This window comes from Gossypium arboreum, chromosome 2, assembly GCF_025698485.1.
Source record: "Gossypium arboreum isolate Shixiya-1 chromosome 2, ASM2569848v2, whole genome shotgun sequence".
Taxonomy (NCBI): Eukaryota; Viridiplantae; Streptophyta; class Magnoliopsida; order Malvales; family Malvaceae; genus Gossypium; species Gossypium arboreum.
In genome coordinates, this window is record NC_069071.1 from 52,607,414 (window position 1) to 52,626,565 (window position 19,152).

At 40.4% G+C, this 19,152-nt stretch overlaps 1 protein-coding gene across 1 annotated transcript; it reads left to right on the forward strand.

The window, feature by feature from the left end:
• Positions 1-5,332: 5,332 nt before the first annotated feature.
• On the forward strand, positions 5,333-6,501 carry LOC128284344 (uncharacterized). The gene is made up of 4 exons (XM_053022358.1): positions 5,333-5,515; positions 5,620-5,816; positions 6,024-6,091; positions 6,311-6,501. Exons 1-4 carry the CDS (start codon positions 5,333-5,335, stop codon positions 6,499-6,501), a joined length of 639 nt encoding a protein of 212 aa, XP_052878318.1.
• The last annotated feature ends 12,651 nt before the right edge of the window (positions 6,502-19,152 follow it).

Consider the following 19,152-nt stretch of genomic DNA (forward strand, 5'->3'; position numbering starts at 1 on the left):
AGTGTACTAATTGAATTCATTTCAGCAACCAACACTCACCTCCAGCCCAAGATTCTTCGAATATAACCGGATATAATCACGCACAAATGCCTTCGGTCTTAGCCCGGATAGAATAACTCAGACGAATGCCTTCGCCTTAGCCCGGATATAGCCACTAGCACAATTGCCTTCGGTCTTAACCCGGATATAATTTCCAGCATAATTGTCTTCGGCTTAGCCCGGATATCATTCAATTTCTCATGCACACATACATCAATAATCATTGGACATACATATTTCATTTTCGCATTAAGGCTCAAACACAATTATAATCATTAGCATATTCGCCGGGACTTAGCCCGTGGAATTCAAATACTCATACACACATAATCAATAATCATACACATCCATATTTCATCTCACATAATTCAAGTAAGGTCACTTCTTGAGGACTTACCTCGGATGTTGTCGAACGGCTTTTTCGGCTATTCGATCACCTTTTCCTTCCCCTTGTCCAATTGTGGCCCTCTTAGCTCTTGAGCTAATTCAAACAAATTCAATTTATTAAAACCTCATTGTGCTTGCTTATGGCCGAATATGACAAGGATTTTAAATGGTCATATGGCCACTCTTTAGCTTGAATACACAATGGTCATGCACATTTTAAACTACATCAAGCAATTCAATACAATTTATTTGAGGATCAAGGAAATGCTAAGGCCTTCAATAGGCTATCCAAGGCCGAATATTCATGTACATGTTGAGGTCAATTTTGCACTTAATACCTCACAAAAACAGCATGCAATTTACTAATTAATGCTTTGCACATTGTGGCCCAAAACTTATAATATAGCATCAAGCACTTATATGTGTGCTAGGCCGAATTGTGCTTGCAATTTCACAAGCATTCTTCCACATTTTCTTCTTTAAACCAATATATTCATCACTTAGTTCATAACCAAACATAATGTGCAATCATATATATGCATATATGAGCATGGCCGAATTTTCAAGGTGTCCATAGCCATCCAAAACACAAATTTTTAACTAACATGCAAGAAGCATGAATCATGCTCAAGAATGCATCATGGCCGAATATGACAATCATGCTCCTTTTCAACTTCAATCATGATAAAACAAAGAGAAAACTCAAAATCTTACTCATGAGTAGAAAATCCATCATTGCATGCATCATCATCAAGCTTCACACTTAGCATGCAATGGCTTTATCACCATAACAACTTTGCCCAAATACCATTTCCATGGCATAACAAAGATTTGAGCCATGGCTAACATGCACATCAAGTTAGTAACCAAGTCATGCATGAAACTCCTAACACAACCTCATACATACCTTAATCTTGATGTAAACTTAGCCAAATCTCCTTCTAGGTCTCTTCCAACCCAAGCATGAAGCAAAAATCCTCCCCCTTTTCCCTTAGTAATTTCGCCAAGAAGATGAGAAAGGATGAACAAAATTTTTTTTTTCTTCTTTCCTTAGTACATTCGCCAAGCCTATGGAGAAGGATGAACATTTTTTCTTTTTTCTTTTTTTTCATACTCTTATTTTATTATTCCAAACATGCACCACTAGCAAAACATGTTTAAGACATGTTTTCTTTTGCCCATATTCATCACCATGGCCGGCCACTATAGTCAAATTTGGGGAATTTGACATGCAACTCCATTTATTTCACTTTATGCATTATTAGGCCACTTAAAAATACACCTATCACATTTTCAAGTCCTAGCACATGGGTCCTTTCTTATAAATTAGCACCTAATTAATAAAAATCGAGACACGAAATATTTACGCATACCAATTCCACATACAATAAGCACGGAATATAACACTTAATTATTCTTGTGACTCGGTTTCGTGGTCCCGAAACCACTCTCCGACTAGGGTCACATTAGGGGTGTCACATTTTGTTTAGGCTTATAAGTTTTATTTTATTAAGCATGTTTCAGACCAGATTGTAATAAGGTTTTCATTAAGCTATTATTAGTGGAAGTATTATTATTTCCATTGTAATTATGAGAAGTTGAACATGGGTTTCGTAAATTATAGTATGTTTTCTACGTTTCCGCAATTTAATTTCTAAATGATAAGTTTTCTTATATCAAATGCTTAAAACAAGGCTTTCGAAACTAAAAAGTGTGTTTATTAAGGTTTCTTTTGTTTAAAAAGGGCTTTCAATGAAAACACAGTTTTTGCTAAAACACTTAAATGTAACACGTCATATTAGGCCATAAAGTCTAGGCTGGGTTTAGGGTGTTACATTTAGTGGTATCAGAGCCTAGGTTGCAAAACTCGGGAGGTGACTTGGGCCTTCTTACTTAGTTTCTTTTTGTGTTTTAAAAAAAAATTACAATGTTTTGGAAAAGAGGAAGTCTTACTGAGCGGCACACCGAGTCTCTAACGTCGACTCAAGTAAGTATTCTTAATCTAAAGTTTATTTAAATTGTTATACAGTAGATAGTTAGAGGGCAACTTTAGATGATTTTGTTAGAATGGAACTAAAGCCCGGAGGAACTTGAAACTATAGAGGAATTCTGAAAACAGTCTTCTCTTTAATTACTTCTATAAAAAATCGGGTTAATTATTAAACTAACTAAAACTTCATAAAATTTCTAATCTAGATAATACGCGAATCAACGATGAGTACTAGAAGAGGTGTAAGGGGCCATGGCCAAGCCCGCGAAAGTTTTAGGGCTGAATCGTTGGAATTGGGCCATGTGCCCAATATTGGAGTAGAAGAGGCTCCAGCCTCACCTGTGGCTAGGAATGGATCGTATAATCGGGACTCGAGAGAAGATGCATTGTCTTAGGTAATGCTGAGAATTTTGGAAAGGGTCGCTGGGCCCAATAATGGCAGTAGAAATTGGGGGTCTATTCCGGAGCGACTTCGATCGAACAGGGCTGAGATCTTTAAGGGCGTGGTTGGCATGGTTAGCATGGCTCCTAATGTGACAGAATATTTTTTGGAGGCCACTGAAAGGATAATAGAGGACCTGGATTGCTCACCTGAGCAAAAGTTGAAAGGAGCAGTGTCACTGTTTAGGGAAAAAGCCTTCTAGTGGTGGTTGACGGTGAAAGAGGGCACCCAACTGGAGCGGTTACTGAGGAGTTCTTCAAAGATGCATTCCAAGGGAAGTATATGGGTGCAAGCTATGTGGATACTAGAAGGAAGGAGTTCCTGAACCTGACCCAAGGAAACAAATCGGTGGCGGAGTATGAGGCGGAGTTTCTACACCTTAGTAGGTATGCAAGAGTAATGGTTGCAACGGAGTATAAGTGTTACGTGAGGTTTGAGGATGGATTTAGAGATAGCCTTAGGGTATTGATAGCTCCACAAAGGGAGTGAGTTTTCTCGGAATTGGTGGAAAAGGCAAAGATAGCGGAGGAGGTTAAGCGCACTGAGCGCTTAAATCGAGAAAAAGAAAAGGGTAGGAATAAAAGGGAGCCTGAGACTCCGGGTGTTGGACAGAGGCCTAGGGCTAGGGCCAAAAATAATAGGCTAGTTAGAGCAGGGCCCCTTGCTGCTAATCCAAGGGTGCCACCTTGTGCTGACTGTGGGAGAAGCCATAAAGGCGAGTGTTGGAAGAGGACGGGAGCTTGTTTTGCTTGTGGTTCTATAGAACATAGGACCAGGGATTACCCCCGAACACTAGGTTGAGAGCCAATAGTGGGACAAGGTGGTGCTCAGCCGCCACAGGGTGGACAGCTACCGCCAAGGTGTCATGGACAGGCTAGGGCCGATAATGGTAATAAACGTGGACGTAGAACACTAGGCGGAATTGGAGGCCATGCTGATGTGAGACAGCCAGCTTTGGTTTATGCTGCTCGTTGCCGAGAAGGCAGGGATGCCTTAGATGTGATAATGGGTATGTTCTTTATATATGAGTCACCTTACACAACCTTGATTGATATTGGATCGACGCATTCATATGTTGCATGCAATAAGAATGAGTCTTTGGGTGATTTGTTTGAAATTAATGCAAATGAGATGACTGTGATAAGTCCGTTAGGGCAATTCGTAGGAGTGAATAAGTTGTTTAGGGAGGTACCCATAGTAGTCCAAGGGGTTACCTTTTTAGCAGACTTGATGGAGCTGTCGTTTAGCGAGTTCGACTTAATCTTAGGTATGGATTGGATGGTGAAGCACTGAGCCACCTTGGATTACACTGAAAAGCGAATGGTGTTAAGAACGACAGAGGATAAGGAAGTATTGGTGATTGGTGAATGTCAGAATTATTTTTCAAACGTGATTTCGGCATTAAGGGCTGAGAAGTTAGTACGAAAGGGATGCGAAGCCTTTTTGGCTTATATTTGTAATATGGAGGCTAAGAGCCCTACTGTTAAGGAGTTGAGAATAGTTTGAGAATTTTCAGATGTCTTTCCCGAGGAGCTGTCTGGGTTGGCACCCAGCAGAGAGGTAGAATTTGGAATCGAGTTGTTACCTGGGACAGCTCTAGCGTCTATCGCTTCTTACCAGATGACACCAAAGGAGTTGGTGGAACTTAAGGCACAGATTCAAGAATTGTTGGATCTCATGAATCGGGTTTTCCAACCCTACTTGGATCAGTTCGTGGTAGTCTTTATAGATGACATTTTGGTGTACTCAAAAGACGAGGATGAGTAGATGCACACTTAAGGATTGTGTTGCTGACTTTGAGGGAGAAGCAGCTGTATGCCAAATTCAGTAAGTGTGAATTTTGGCTAAGGGAGGTTACTTTCCTCGGACATGTGGTGTTAGCTGAGGGGATTAAGGTGGATCCCTAAAAAATTGAAGCGGTGTTAGACTGGAACACACCCAAGTCGGTATTGAAAATCTGCAGTTTTCTGGGCTTGGTAGGATACTATAGGCGGTTTGTCGAGGGCTTTTCAGTAATTGCTGCACCCCTAACTAAGTTGTTAAGGAAAGGGGTACCGTTTGTTTGGATAGACAAGCAACAAGAGAGTTTTGGAAAACTTAAGAAAGTATTAACGGAGGCCCCTGTGTTGATTCAGCCAGTGCCTGGAATAGAGTTTACGGTTTATAGTGACGCATCGTATGTGGGCTTAGAATGCATATTGATGCAAAAAGGAAAGGTGGTTGTGTATGCATCACGATAACTTAAGACTCACAAGGTGAATTACCCAACCCATGATATGGACCTAGCTGCGGTGGTGTTCGCGCTTAAGATATGGAGGCATTACTTATACGGAGAGAAGTGCGTAATTTATTCGGACCACAAGAGTTTGAAGTACCATCTTACCCAAAAGGAGCTAAACCTTAGGCAACGTAGGTGGGTGGAATTATTGAAGGATTACGATTGAACGATAGAATACCACCTTGGCAAAGCGAATATGGTAGTTGAAGCGTTGAGTCGTAGGGTTCAGTCAGACTTGAGAGCTATGCTCACTCATTTAAGCTTGTTAGATGATGGTAGCTTGTTAGCAGAGCTTCAAGTAAAACCGGTGTGGGTTGAGCAGATAAGGAGTAAGCAGTTAATAGATGAGACCTTAGGTGCTCGTTTTAGACAGTGGAGAGTGGGGAGACATCGAACTTTAGGATAAATAGTTAAGGGGTATTGTGCTTTCGTGGGAGAATGTGTATACCAAAGGACAATGATCTAAGGCAGTTTATTCCGCAGGAAGCACATAATGGTTTCTATGCTATGCATCCTGGCGAAAACAAGATGTATCGGAATTTGTGTGAGCTTTATTGGTGGCCTAGACTTAAGCGCGAGGTTATGGAGTTTGTATGTAAGTGTTCGGTCTGTCAAAAGGTGAAGGCGAAACATCAGTTGCCTTTAGGATTGCTTCAGCCAGTGAAGATTCCACTCTGGAAGTGGGAAAGGATAACTATGGACTTTGTTTGTGGGCTACCCTTAACGCCTACTAAGAAAGACTCGATATGGGTTATAGTGGATCGGTTAACCAAGTCTACCCATTTTATAGCGGTTCGCACTGATTAGTCGTTACAAAGGCTGGCGAGGTTGTATGTAGCGGAGATTGTGAGATTGCAAGGAGTGCCAGTCTCCATAATATTTGACAGGGACCCAAGTTTCACTTCGCAATTTTGGAAGAAGCTGCATGAGGCATTGGGTACTAGGTTAAACTTCAGTACGCCTTTCCACCCTCAAACTGATGGACAGTCAGAAAGGGTGATTCAAGTATTGGAAGATATGTTGAAGGGATATGTGATTGAGTTCTGAGGTAGTTGGGAGGACTATTTACCGTTAGCCGAATTCACGTACAATAATAGCTACCAAGCAAGCATTGGGATGGCTCCATATGAAGCATTGTATGGGCGAAGGTGTTGAACTCCAACTTGTTGGATAGAATTGGGCGAACAAAGAGTTTTGGGCCCTGAGTTAGCAGCAGATACTGAGGATAAGGTGAAATTGATTCGAGATCGTTTAAAGGAGGCCTTGGATAGGCAGAAGTCGTATGCTGACCTTAAACGACGAGAGATAGAGTATGCAGTGGGAGACTTAGTTTTTCTTAGGTCTCTCTGTGGAAGAAGGTATTAAGGTTTGGATGGAAGGGAAAGCTAAGACCAGGGTTCATCGGGCCATATCGGGTGGTAAGGTGGATTGTGCCAGTCGCTTATCAGCTGGAGTTACCTCCTGAACTAAGCTAGATCCACGATGTGTTTCATGTTTCTATGCTAAGGAGGTATCGCTCGGATCCTTCACATGTCGTGGCGGTTGAATAAATTGAGGTTAGGCCAGACCTAACTTTCGAGGAAGAGCCCATACAAATAATTGGTCGAGATGTCAAAGTACTGAGAAGGAAGTCTGTTCCATTGGTCAAAGCACTTTGGCGGAATCACAAGGTTGAGGAGGCTACTTGTGAACCTGAGGAAGTGATGCGATGTCAATATCCTCAACTATTTGAATCAGGTATGAATTTCGAGGACGAAATTTCTTTTAGGGGGTAGAGTTGTAATGCCCAAAAATCTTGAAACCCAAAAATCTCGAAATCCTGAACTTTCTTCATTTCGCTTTGATAAAAATTGTGTTTAATATTCTTATCCAAGCAATAATTTTATTAGGTCTTAGTTAAGGTTTGAATTCAAACCTAGGAATAAATGAAATTATAGTTTAGATATTAAAAGAAGCAGGGCTGGCAAGAAGTTGGGCTTTTAAATAAAGTTAGGGGAAATAGTATCAAAAAGCCTTGTAGAAGAGTGGCTAAGTGACGCCATTTAGAGTGTAGGGAGGTGGCATTAATAGCTAGCAAGGAGGTCAAACGTTCGAATCCTAGCTTAGTGTTTTTCGAAGTTGGCCTTCTAAAAGGATGGAAGTGGCGTGAAAGTGGACTCCAAGGGAAGTGTTCAGGAGAGAAAATTTAGGAAAGGATCAAGGGATTATCAGGGAGAAAAACGAGGAGATGAGAAGGGAGAAGTGATTGAGCCAAATGGGGAATTGGGCATGGGAAAATTCAGCTATAAGGCTTATAAAAAGGTGTTGAATGCTAAGGTATTAAGCTAATGCCGAATTTCTTTCACCTTGTTACCAGAAACTCTTTTCTCTAAAAGCCAAAAACCCTCTGCTTTCTTTTCTTTTTCTTCTTCCTTGTGCCGAATTCTATTCTTCCTCTACCTCATTGCTGACTTTTCTTTCTTTTTCCTTGGAGGTGAATAACTCTCTTTTACCATACAAATCTCATGGGCGGAAACCATCTTGGCCGAATACTCTTGGTGTAACACCCCGTACCCGAGACCGTTGCCGGAGTCAGACACGAGGGGTTCGTAGACTTAAATCACTTATTGTACAGTCCATTTTAAATTTCCAAATGAGCTGGCTAACTGCGTCACTATCACCTTAAAAATCATATCTCGAGTTCAAAAACTTGAAAACCAGTTCCGTAAATTTTTCCTGAAACTAGACTCATATATCCATCTACAAATTATTTTCTAGAATTTTTGGTCAAGCAAATTAGTACAGTTTATTGGTTAAAGTCTCCCCTGTTTCAAGGTTCGACTACACTGACCTTCAGGCATTAAGAATTGGATATCTCCCGGTACAGGGCTTCAATACTGATACCGTTTGTTTCTATAGAAACTAGACTCGAAAAGGAATCTGTACATGTATGGTATAACTTCTAATTATCTCTGGTTTATTTATAATGAATTTCCGAAGTCGGAATAGGGAATCCAGAAACTGTCCTGGCCCTGTTTTCCGAAAACTTAAATATCTCATAATATACTGTTCATATGATCATTTCGTTACTTTCCTATGAAAATAGATTCATCAAGGTTCGATTACATAATTTATTCACTATTTAATTCCATTCCTACTATTTTTAGCGATTTTTCACATTCACGTCACTGCTGCTATCAGCATCTATTTTTAAGGTAGACTTTACCTATTACATAGTTTCTATGATTCAACTAGCCCTTTAGCATATATAGCACAAAATATGATCATGATGAACCATTCTAATGGCTAATCGTTGCCAAACATTTCCATGCCTCTTAATGAACATATACATTCAAGATGATTATAACATTATGCTCAAAACGTATATAAGCCATTTTCGCATGGCTATCCATAGTTTTACATACCAAAGTTCAAACAAAACATAATAGCCTATACATGCCGAAATGTTCTCTTAGACCAACTAAGAAGAAGATACCAAAAGTTGCAAGCTGGTGTGATGACTTTGACGATGGTCCCGAGCACACAAAAATGGATCAAATGAACCTAAATAAGTGACAAATAAACACACCGAATGAGTATATAACTCAGTAAGTCATAAGCATTACACTGCTGTCCATTTATAAAATATCATAAAAGAAGACAAATAATGCAAGATTAGGTACTCCATCCATACCGACTATGCTATAACTTCACGTACATTAAGCATTACATGCTCTCAACTAGCCAAGCCTCCATTGTAACACCCCTAACTCGTGACCGACGCCGGTGTCGGACACGAGGGGTTAACGAGACAAATCCTCTTAAAGTACCGACCAATTTGGCATTTCTGGACAGGCTGGAAAACTGCGTCACCGTCGCCTTAAAAATCATATCTCGAGTTCCAAAACTTGGAAACTGGTTTCGTAAATTTTCCCTGAATTTAGACTCATATACCCATCCATGTATTTATTTTTAGAATTTTTGGTTGGGCCAATTGGTACAGTTTATTAGTTAAAGTCACCCATGTTACAGGGATCGACTGCTCTGACCTCCGCGCGTTACAACTTGAATATCTTTCTGTACAGGGCTTTAATACTGGTGCCGTTTGTTTCTAATGAAACTAGACTCAAAATGGAATCTGTACATATAAGGCATGACTCCTAATTCTTTCTGGATAATTTATGGTAAACTTTCAAAGTTGCGACAGGGGACCCAGAAATCGTTCTGGCCCTGTCTCACGAGAACTTTAATATCTCCCAGTATACTGCTCATATGGTCGTTTCGTTTCGTCCATATAAAAATAGATTCATCAAGGATCAGTTCCATAATTTACTCACTATTTAATTCTACTTCTACTATTTTTAGTGATTTTTCAATCTCATCTCACTGCTGCTGTCCGCAACAGTTACTGCAGTAGACTATGCCAATTTCATGAATTTTTCCTTGGCCTTAATCATCCATCATACATGACACAAATTATGGCCACCTTAACAAAATTTGAGTTTCTAAGACTCGTGGCTATAGGTTCTAACATCCCACTCGATGACCACATAGGCCATTTTCACATGGCTTAAAGTTTACAACCCACAATTCGACAAAATATAATAGCCTATACATGCCAAATGTTCTTCAACAACAAAAAACAATACCACAAGATTTCAGCCGGTGTGATGACTTCAACGACGGTTCCGAGCACGCAACAATACGAGTCCAAGAGACCTAAAATGGGTGACAAGAAAACACCGAGTGAGTTTACAACTCAGTAAGTCATAAGCATTTGTCAATCCACTGATAAAGCTACTACTACATGTACAACAAATGAGGCTAGGTACTCGTCCATATCGAATCTATACCATAATACCTCGGACCTTTCGGTCCAATCTCGTACCAATTCATACATCCACATTTCATGTTCTACACAACAAGATAATCGAAGCATTTTTACACATTAACTCATTTTCCAGCACAACCATACAATTTCAATCATCACATAGATTTAAGGCTTACCAAATTCAACCCCAAGCATGAACGTATTACCTATTCGTCATGAGCTCAAGGTACTTACCCGATCCGCTGTCCATACTCACTCGATGGAGACACACCCTCCATATAATTGTTCGATTGGAGATATTTATATATATATAGAGTACGCACACACAGTGCTTAATACTCGATTTCGCACACTTAGTGCCATGCGATTTAAGCCCGCACACATAGTGCCATGCCCTTCGAGCTCGCACACTTAGTGCCATATATTTCCAGCATGCACACTTAGTGCCATATATTTCCAGCACGCACACTTAGTGCCAATCTCGCCACCGCATACACGTATTGTTCAAGACACTTAGTGCCGAAAGCAAACTTTCTACACATTTCACTATTTCTTTTACATTCAACAATTGTCATCACTCCATACACATACATTTTCATTTATATATATATATCATCCCATTAAACACAATTGCATAAACTTTACAATCATTTAAGCAATATCAAATACGTGCTTAATGACTTACCTCGTGTTGGGTAAAATAGTTCCAAGTCGGCTACTCGATGACCTTCGTCTTTCCCTTGCTTGATTCTCCTTCTTTAACTCCTTGAGCTTAATCAATAAATCACTAGTTTAACCATCTTGCTAAACATTCATAATTCAACTACACATGCATATGTATGCTTGTATATTCGGCAACCATTCTTACTAATCGCCCATTTGGTCGATTATACACCTAACCGAATATGCACCAAAACTTGATTCAACATTACCTACATACTCACTTTAATGGCGAATATATATATATGTACAATGTCAACTAACATCTTTTAATCACCTAATTTCATCTCATGAACATTTAATCAAATTTTCCCAATCTAGCATATATTTTCACATCCATTTGTAACATCATGTACAAACACATATACACATATATCAAAACACAAATTTTACCTATCATGCAACAAGCATAAATCGCACTTATGAGCATGCCATGGCGAATACATCCCACACCATCCCCTTTCAATTTTTGGTCATGGTTAAACAAAGAAAACTCCATGTCTTACTCAAGAATGCTAAAAGAAATTTCAAGAGTAGTCAATCCATCATTACATGTATCATCAACAAGCTTCACATTTAGCATGCAATGACTTTAACACAATATCAACCTTGGCCAAATACCATTTCCATGGCATAACAAGGATTTGAACCATGGGCTAACATGAACATCAAGTTAGTAACTAAAACATGCATGAATCTCATGACACAACCTCAAACATACCTTAATCTTGACACAAGTATGACCAAATCTCCTTCTAGTTCTCTTCTAAACCAAGCATGAAGCAAAAATCCTTCCTTTTTCCCTTAGTATTTTCAGCCAAGATTTTGAGAATGGATGAACAATTTTTTTTTCCTTTCTTTTTCCTCTACTCACGGCAACAAAGGGGGGCATCCATGCTCATTTTTTTTCATTTCTTTATTTTTTCTACATAATCCACTAACTAAACATGTTGGAAACATGTTCCCTTGCCCATATTCTTGTCATGGCGGCCACTCACCTTAGGAAGTGGGTTATTTGACATGCAAGGACAACTATTTTCCCACATGTATTAATAGGCCACCTTACAATTGCCTAGCACATTTCTAAATTTTCTCACATAAGTCCTATTTGATAAAAATTCACTTACTATTAACAAAATCCAAACACGAAATTTTCACACATGCATATATACATATAATGAGCATCAATTATGATGGTTAATTATTATTATGACTCGGTTTGGTGGTCCCAAACCACTTTCCGACTAGGGTCAATTTAGGGATGTCACAACTCTCCCCACTTAGAAATTTTCGTCCCCGAAAATCTTACTGTAAATAGGCTCGGGTATCGCTCTTTCATAGAGTCCTCAAGTTCCCAAGTGGCTTCTTCCATTCCGTGTTTATGCCACAACACCTTCACTAACGGGATTTTCCTATTGCGCAACTCTTTTACTTCACGCCTCATAATGCGAACCGGTTCCTCTTCATAGCTCAAATTAGGCTGAATCTTAATCTCAGATGGAGCAATTACGTGCGATGGATCAGACCTATATCGTCAAGCATCGAGACATGAAAAACGTTAGAATCCTTTCGAGCTCGGGGCAAAATTAATCGATATGCGACTGGCCCAACTCGTTCGGATACTTCATATGGCCCGATAAACCTCGGACTCAATTTGCCCTTACGACCAAATCTAAGCACCTTCTTCCAAGGTGAAACTTTGAGAAAGACCTTGTCTCCAACCTGATATTCAATATCTTTTCTTTTCAAATCCGATACGACTTTTGGCGATCCAAGCGCTTTCAAACTTTCACGAATTACTCGAACTTTTGCTCGGCATCCATAACCAAATCAACCTCAAGAATTTACCTTCACTAAGTTCACCAGAATAATGGGGTACGGCATTTACGATCGTATAAAGCCTCGTAAGGCGCCATCTTAATACTTGATTGAAAGCTATTGTTGTAGGCGAATTCAATCAAAGGTAAATACCGCTCCCATGAACCACTAAACTCAAGGATGCAACATCTCAACATATCCTCGAGTATTTGAATTATCCGTTCGGATTGACCATCGGTTTGGGGATGAAAAGCGGTGCTAAAATGCAGCTTGGTACCCAAAGCATCTTGCAATTTCTTCCAAAATCGCGACGTAAATCTTGGGTCTCTATCCGACACGATAGAAATAGGCACCCGTGTAATCTCACAATCGAGAAACGTACAATTCCGCTAATTGTCCATTGAAAAATCCGTGCGACGACGGGATAAAGTGAGCCGACTTAGTTAGTCTATCGACAACGACCCAAATCGCATCCTTCTTACTCATCGACAATGGCGGTCCGGATACAAAGTCCATTGTGACTCGATCCCATTTCCATTCGGGTATCATGATCGGTCAAGTAATCCCGATGGCACTTGATGTTCCGCTTTCACTTGTTGACATATCGACACCTTGAAACAAATTTAGAAATGTCTCGTTTCATACCGCCACCAAAATTGGCGTTTGGTCATTGTACATTTTAGTACTACCCGGTGGATTGACATTCGACTACAATGGGCTTCATTTAGAATTATCAAAATAAGTTCAATTCTTTGGAACACAGACGACTTCGAACCTCAAACAATCGTCATCATCAATTTGAAACTCGATTCCTTGTTCGTAACACACTCAGCCCGTTTTGCAAGCAACTCCTCATCAACTTTTCGAGCTTCCGAATTTGATGAGCCAACGATGGTTTGGCCTTTAATTGGCTACTAACACATTGTCGGGTAGAATAGACAAGTGTACATTCATCGTCAGTAAAGCAAACAAAGTGATTTCCGACTTAAGGCATCCGCAACCACATTGGCCTTTCCCGGTGATAATCAATAACGAGTTCATAATCTTTTAACAACTCGAGCCATCGTCTTTGTCGCAGATTTAAGTCTCTTTGAGTCATCAAATATTTGAGACTTTTGTGATCCGAATACACTTGGCACTTCTCACCAAATAAGTAATGTCGCCATATCTTTAAGGCGAATACGATGGCGACCAATTCGAGGTCATGGGTTGGATAATTTTTCTCATGTGGCTTTAATTGTCTCGACGATAGGCCACAACTCGACCTTCTTGCATCAATACGCAACCTAACCCAAGTAGGGAGGCATCACTATAGATGACAAACTCTTTGCCGATTCGGCAGTACTAGAACTAGAGCTTTCGTCAAATGGGTTTTCAATTGGTCGAAACTTTTTCGACACTTTTCCGTCCATTCAAATTTGACATCTTTTCAAGCGGTTTTGTCATGGGTGTGGCTATCATCGAGAATCCTTTCACAAACCGTCGGTAGTAACCGCAAGCCCCAAAAGCTCCTAACTTCGGTAACATTCCTTGGAGGTTTCCAATTGACTATGGTCGAAATTTTGTTCAGTCCACCCCGACACCGATGCGGACACCACGTGCCCCAAAAGCTAACCTCTTTCAACCAAAATTCACATTTATTGAACTTTATGATAATCGCTTATCTCGTAAGATTTGCAACACTAGCCTCGGTGTTCAAAGATGTTCGTTTCATCTTCGAATAGACCAAAATGTCATCGATAAATACAACTACGAACCGATCCAAGTATGGCCTAAAAATTCTATTCATTAAATCCATAAACACCGTAGGGCATTAGTGAGCCCAAACGGCATCACCAAGAATTCAGAGTGACCGTACCTCGCTCTAAAAGCGGTTTTGGTATGTCCGATTCTCGGACCCTCAACCGATAGTACCCCGACCTCAAATCTATCTTTGAAAACACCGAGGCTCCTTTAATTGATCAAACAAATCGTCAATTCGTGGCAATGGATATTTATTCTTTATCGTCACTTTATTGAGTTGACGATAGTCGATGCACAACCTCATGGTTCCGTCCTTCTTCTTCACAAACAATACAAAGCGCCCATGGAGAAAAACTCGGTCGAGCGAAACCTCTATCCGTCAATTCTTGCAATTGAACCTTCAATTCCTTTAATTCCGTTAATGCCATACGACACGGGCTATTGAAATCGGCGTAGTACCGGTACAACTTCGATGCCGAATTCCACTTCTCGAACCGGTGGCAATCCCGGTAACTCCTCAGGAAAAACATCTGAATACTCACAAACCACTGGTACCGATTCAAGTTTCCTTTCCGTCTCTTTACTCCCAAACACATACGCAAGGTATGTTTCACACCCCTTTTTCACATATCTTCGAGCGGTCATAGAAGATATTATTGCCGGCTCTCCTTTTAAATCAAGAGACTCGACTCGGACTACCTCATTATTTGCACTCCTCAAATTAATGGTTTTCCTTTTGCATCCACCATCTTGCATCATGTACGGTCACCAATCCATACCAAGAATAACATCGAATTCATGAAATGGTAGAAGCATCGATCGGCCGGAAAACAGATTCTCGAATTATTAGGGGCATCTCTTGCACACTTTATCAACAAGCACGATTGACCCAAAGGGTTTGACACTGAATTACGAACTCAAGAGACTCAACAGTAGAGTCTTCTTGGATGCTAAGGTTTCACATACATATGAGTGAGTAGAGCCGGGTCAATCAATGCAATCACAAGAGTATCAAAGAGAGTAAAAGTACCAGTGATAACGTCGGGGAGGATGCCTCCTCTCGTGCGCGGATGGCATATGCTCTAGCAGAGCACGGGTCTCGGATCGGACGGCCAGTATTAGAGGCTCCTCTCGATTACCACCCCTACCTCCAGAGATTCTCGGGGCCTACCTCCACCGTCGCTCCACTAGGTCTTGCACCTTGCATCTTATTCCTCTCATCTAGCTCGTGCAATCTCTAATGAAGTGGTCCTTGAACCGCATCCATAACAGCCCTATTAATGACTTACCCCAACATTCACCTAGGTGTCGTCTTCCACATTGGGGCATTCAGGTCTCTCTTGACGATTATTGCCCACACTAGCTATCAAGTAGCTCGAGTCCGTCAATGGTTGGGCTCTAATGGAAATTCCCGCATCGTCCTCGACTTCTTGGTGTCCTCCCCGAACCTCTTTACAGCCGAGAACGAGCTTTACTCGTCGATCTTTTACGGTAATCTCTTGCTTCAAATTCAGCCTTCTTCTTCTCCTCCCAAGTTCTTCCGCTTGCAGTGCTCGTTCGACTAGTGTCACGAACTCCTTTATCTCCAAAATTCCCACTAGTAACTTTAACTCTTCATTCAATCCTTCTTCAAATCTTTTGCACATCGCAACCTCATCAGCCACACACTCCGAGCATACCGACTAAGTCTTACGAACTCATGTTCAGATTCGAGATCTGATCATCCGCCTTGCTTGAGTTCCAAGAATTCCTTACGCTTCGATCGATGAACTGTTGACTAATGTATTTCTTTCAAATTGGATTGGAAGAAATCCCAAGTAACTCGTTCATTTGGGACTATGGAAATTAAAGTCCTCCACCAATAGTAAGTCGAGTCTCGCAACAAGGATATAGCACACTTAAGACATTCGTCGGTGTGCATGACATTCATCTAACACTCTAATGGTGTTATCGAGCGTAACTCGGCCTTTTCGGCATCATCAAGAATTATGGCCTTGAACTCCTCGCCCCACGCTTCCTAATCAAGTCCACAGTGGTTTACTCAGCCTCACAGGATCGAAGAATCGGAGGCATTGCGGGCTCTTGGGGTGGAGTATTTAAATTCGGGAATGGTTGGACAGCCGGGTTGGTTCGGGCATATTGCGCGACCCACTCATTCATCATAGTGAAGAAGGCTTGTTTCGCCTTCATTTTGATTATTCGCGGATGACCGAGGCTCAACAGCGGTGTCCCTTGCACAGAGCAGCCGCTACACTTTCAACGTCATCCGCCAAGGGTCTCTACCCGGTTCCATCGCTAATCAAAACAAAAATTTCAACCGTCAAGTCATCACATTATTAAGCACTATCAATTTGGCATGTATAGCTAGACTCACACGCGCTATGGTAGTCCTAGAACCGACTAAACCATAGCTCTGATACCAATAAAATTGTAACACCTAACTCGTGACCGACGCCGTGTCGGACACGAGGGTTAACGAGACAAATCCTCTTAAAGTACCGACCAATTTGGCATTTCTGGACAGGCTGGAAAACTGCGTCACCGTCGCCTTAAAAATCATATCTCCAGTTCCAAAACTTGGAAACTGGTTTCGTAAATTTTCCCTGAAATTAGACTCATATACCCATCCATGTATTTATTTTTAGAATTTTTGGTTGGGTCAATTGGTACAGTTTATTAGTTAAAGTCACCCATGTTACAGGGATCGACTGCTCTGACCTCCGCGCGTTACAACTTGAATATCTTTCTGTACAGGGCTTTAATACTGGTGCCGTTTGTTTCTAATGAAACTAGACTCAAAATGGAATCTGTACATATAAGGCATGACTCCTAATTCTTTCTGGATAATTTATGGTAAATTTTCAAAGTTGCGACAGGGGACCCAGAAATCGTTCTGGCCCTGTCTCACGAGAACTTTAATATCTCCCAGTATACTGCTCATATGGTCGTTTCGTTTCGTCCATATAAAAATAGATTCATCAAGGATCAGTTCCATAATTTACTCACTATTTAATTCTACTTCTACTATTTTTAGTGATTTTTCAATCTCATCTCACTGCTGCTGTCCGCAACAGTTACTGCAGTAGACTATGCCAATTTCATGAATTTTTCCTTGGCCTTAATCATCCATCATACATGACACAAATTATGGCCACCTTAACAAAATTTGAGTTTCTAAGACTCGTGGCTATAGGTTCTAACATCCCACTCGACGACCACATAGGCCATTTTCACATGGCTTAAAGTTTACAACCCACAATTCGACAAAATATAATAGCCTATACATGCCAAATGTTCTTCAACAACAAAAACAATACCACAAGATTTCAGCCGGTGTGATGACTTCAACGACGGTTCCGAGCACGCAACAATACGAGTCCAAGAGACCTAAAATGGGTGACAAGAAAACACCGAGTGAGTTTACAACTCAGTAAGTCATAAGCATTCGTCAATCCACTGATAAAGCTACTACTACATGTACAACAAATGAGGCTAGGTACTCGTCCATATCGAATCTATACCATAATACCTCGGACCTTTCGGTCCAATCTCGCACCAATTCATACATCCACATTTCATGTTCTACACAACAAGATAATCAAGCATTTTTACACATTAACTCATTTTCCAGCACAACCATACAATTTCAATCATCACATAGATTTAAGGCTTACCAAATTCAACCCCAAGCATGAACGTATTACCTATTCGTCATGAGCTCAAGGTACTTACCCGATCCGCTGTCCATACTCACTCGATGGAGACACACCTCCATATAATTGTTCGATTGGAGATATTTATATATATATATAGAGTACGCACACAAAGGCTTAATACTCGATTTTGCACACTTAGTGCCATGCGATTTAAGCCCGCACACATAGTGCCATGCCCTTCGAGCTCGCACACTTAGTGCCATATATTTCCAGCATGCACACTTAGTGCCATATATTTCCAGCACGCACACTTAGTGCCAATCTCGTCACCGTACACACGTATTGCCAGCACACTTAGTGCCGAAAGCAAACTTTCTACACATTTCACTATTTCTTTTACATTCAACAATTGTCATCACTCCATACACATACATTTTCATTTATATATATATCATCCCATTAAACACAATTGCATAAACTTTACAATCATTTAAGCAATATCAAATACGTGCTTAATGACTTACCTCGTGTTGGGTAAAATAGTTCCAAGTCGGCTACTCGATGTACTTCGTCTTTCCCTTGCTTGATTCTCCTTCTTTAACTCCTTGAGCTTAATCAATAAATCACTAGTTTAACCATCTTGCTAAACATTCATAATTCAACTACACATGCATATGTATGCTTGTATATTCGGCAACCATTCTTACTAATCGCCCATTTGGTCGATTATACACCTAACCGAATATGCACCAAAAACTTGATTCAACATTACCTACATACTCACTTTAATGGCCGAATATATATATATGTACAATGTCAACTAACATCTTTTAATCACCTAATTTCATCTCATGAACATTTAATCAAATTTTCCCAATCTAGCATATATTTTCACATCCATTTGTAACATCATGTACAAACACATATACACATATATCAAAACACAAATTTTTACCTATCATGCAACAAGCATAAATCGCACTTATGAGCATGCCATGGCCGAATACATCCCACACCATCCCCCTTTCAATTTTTGGTCATGGTTAAACAAAGAAAACTCCATGTCTTACTCAAGAATGCTAAAAGAAATTTCAAGAGTAGTCAATCCATCATTACATGTATCATCAACAAGCTTCACATTTAGCATGCAATGACTTTAACACAATATCAACCTTGGCCAAATACCATTTCCATGGCATAACAAGGATTTGAACCATGGGCTAACATGAACATCAAGTTAGTAACTAAAACATGCATGAATCTCATGAC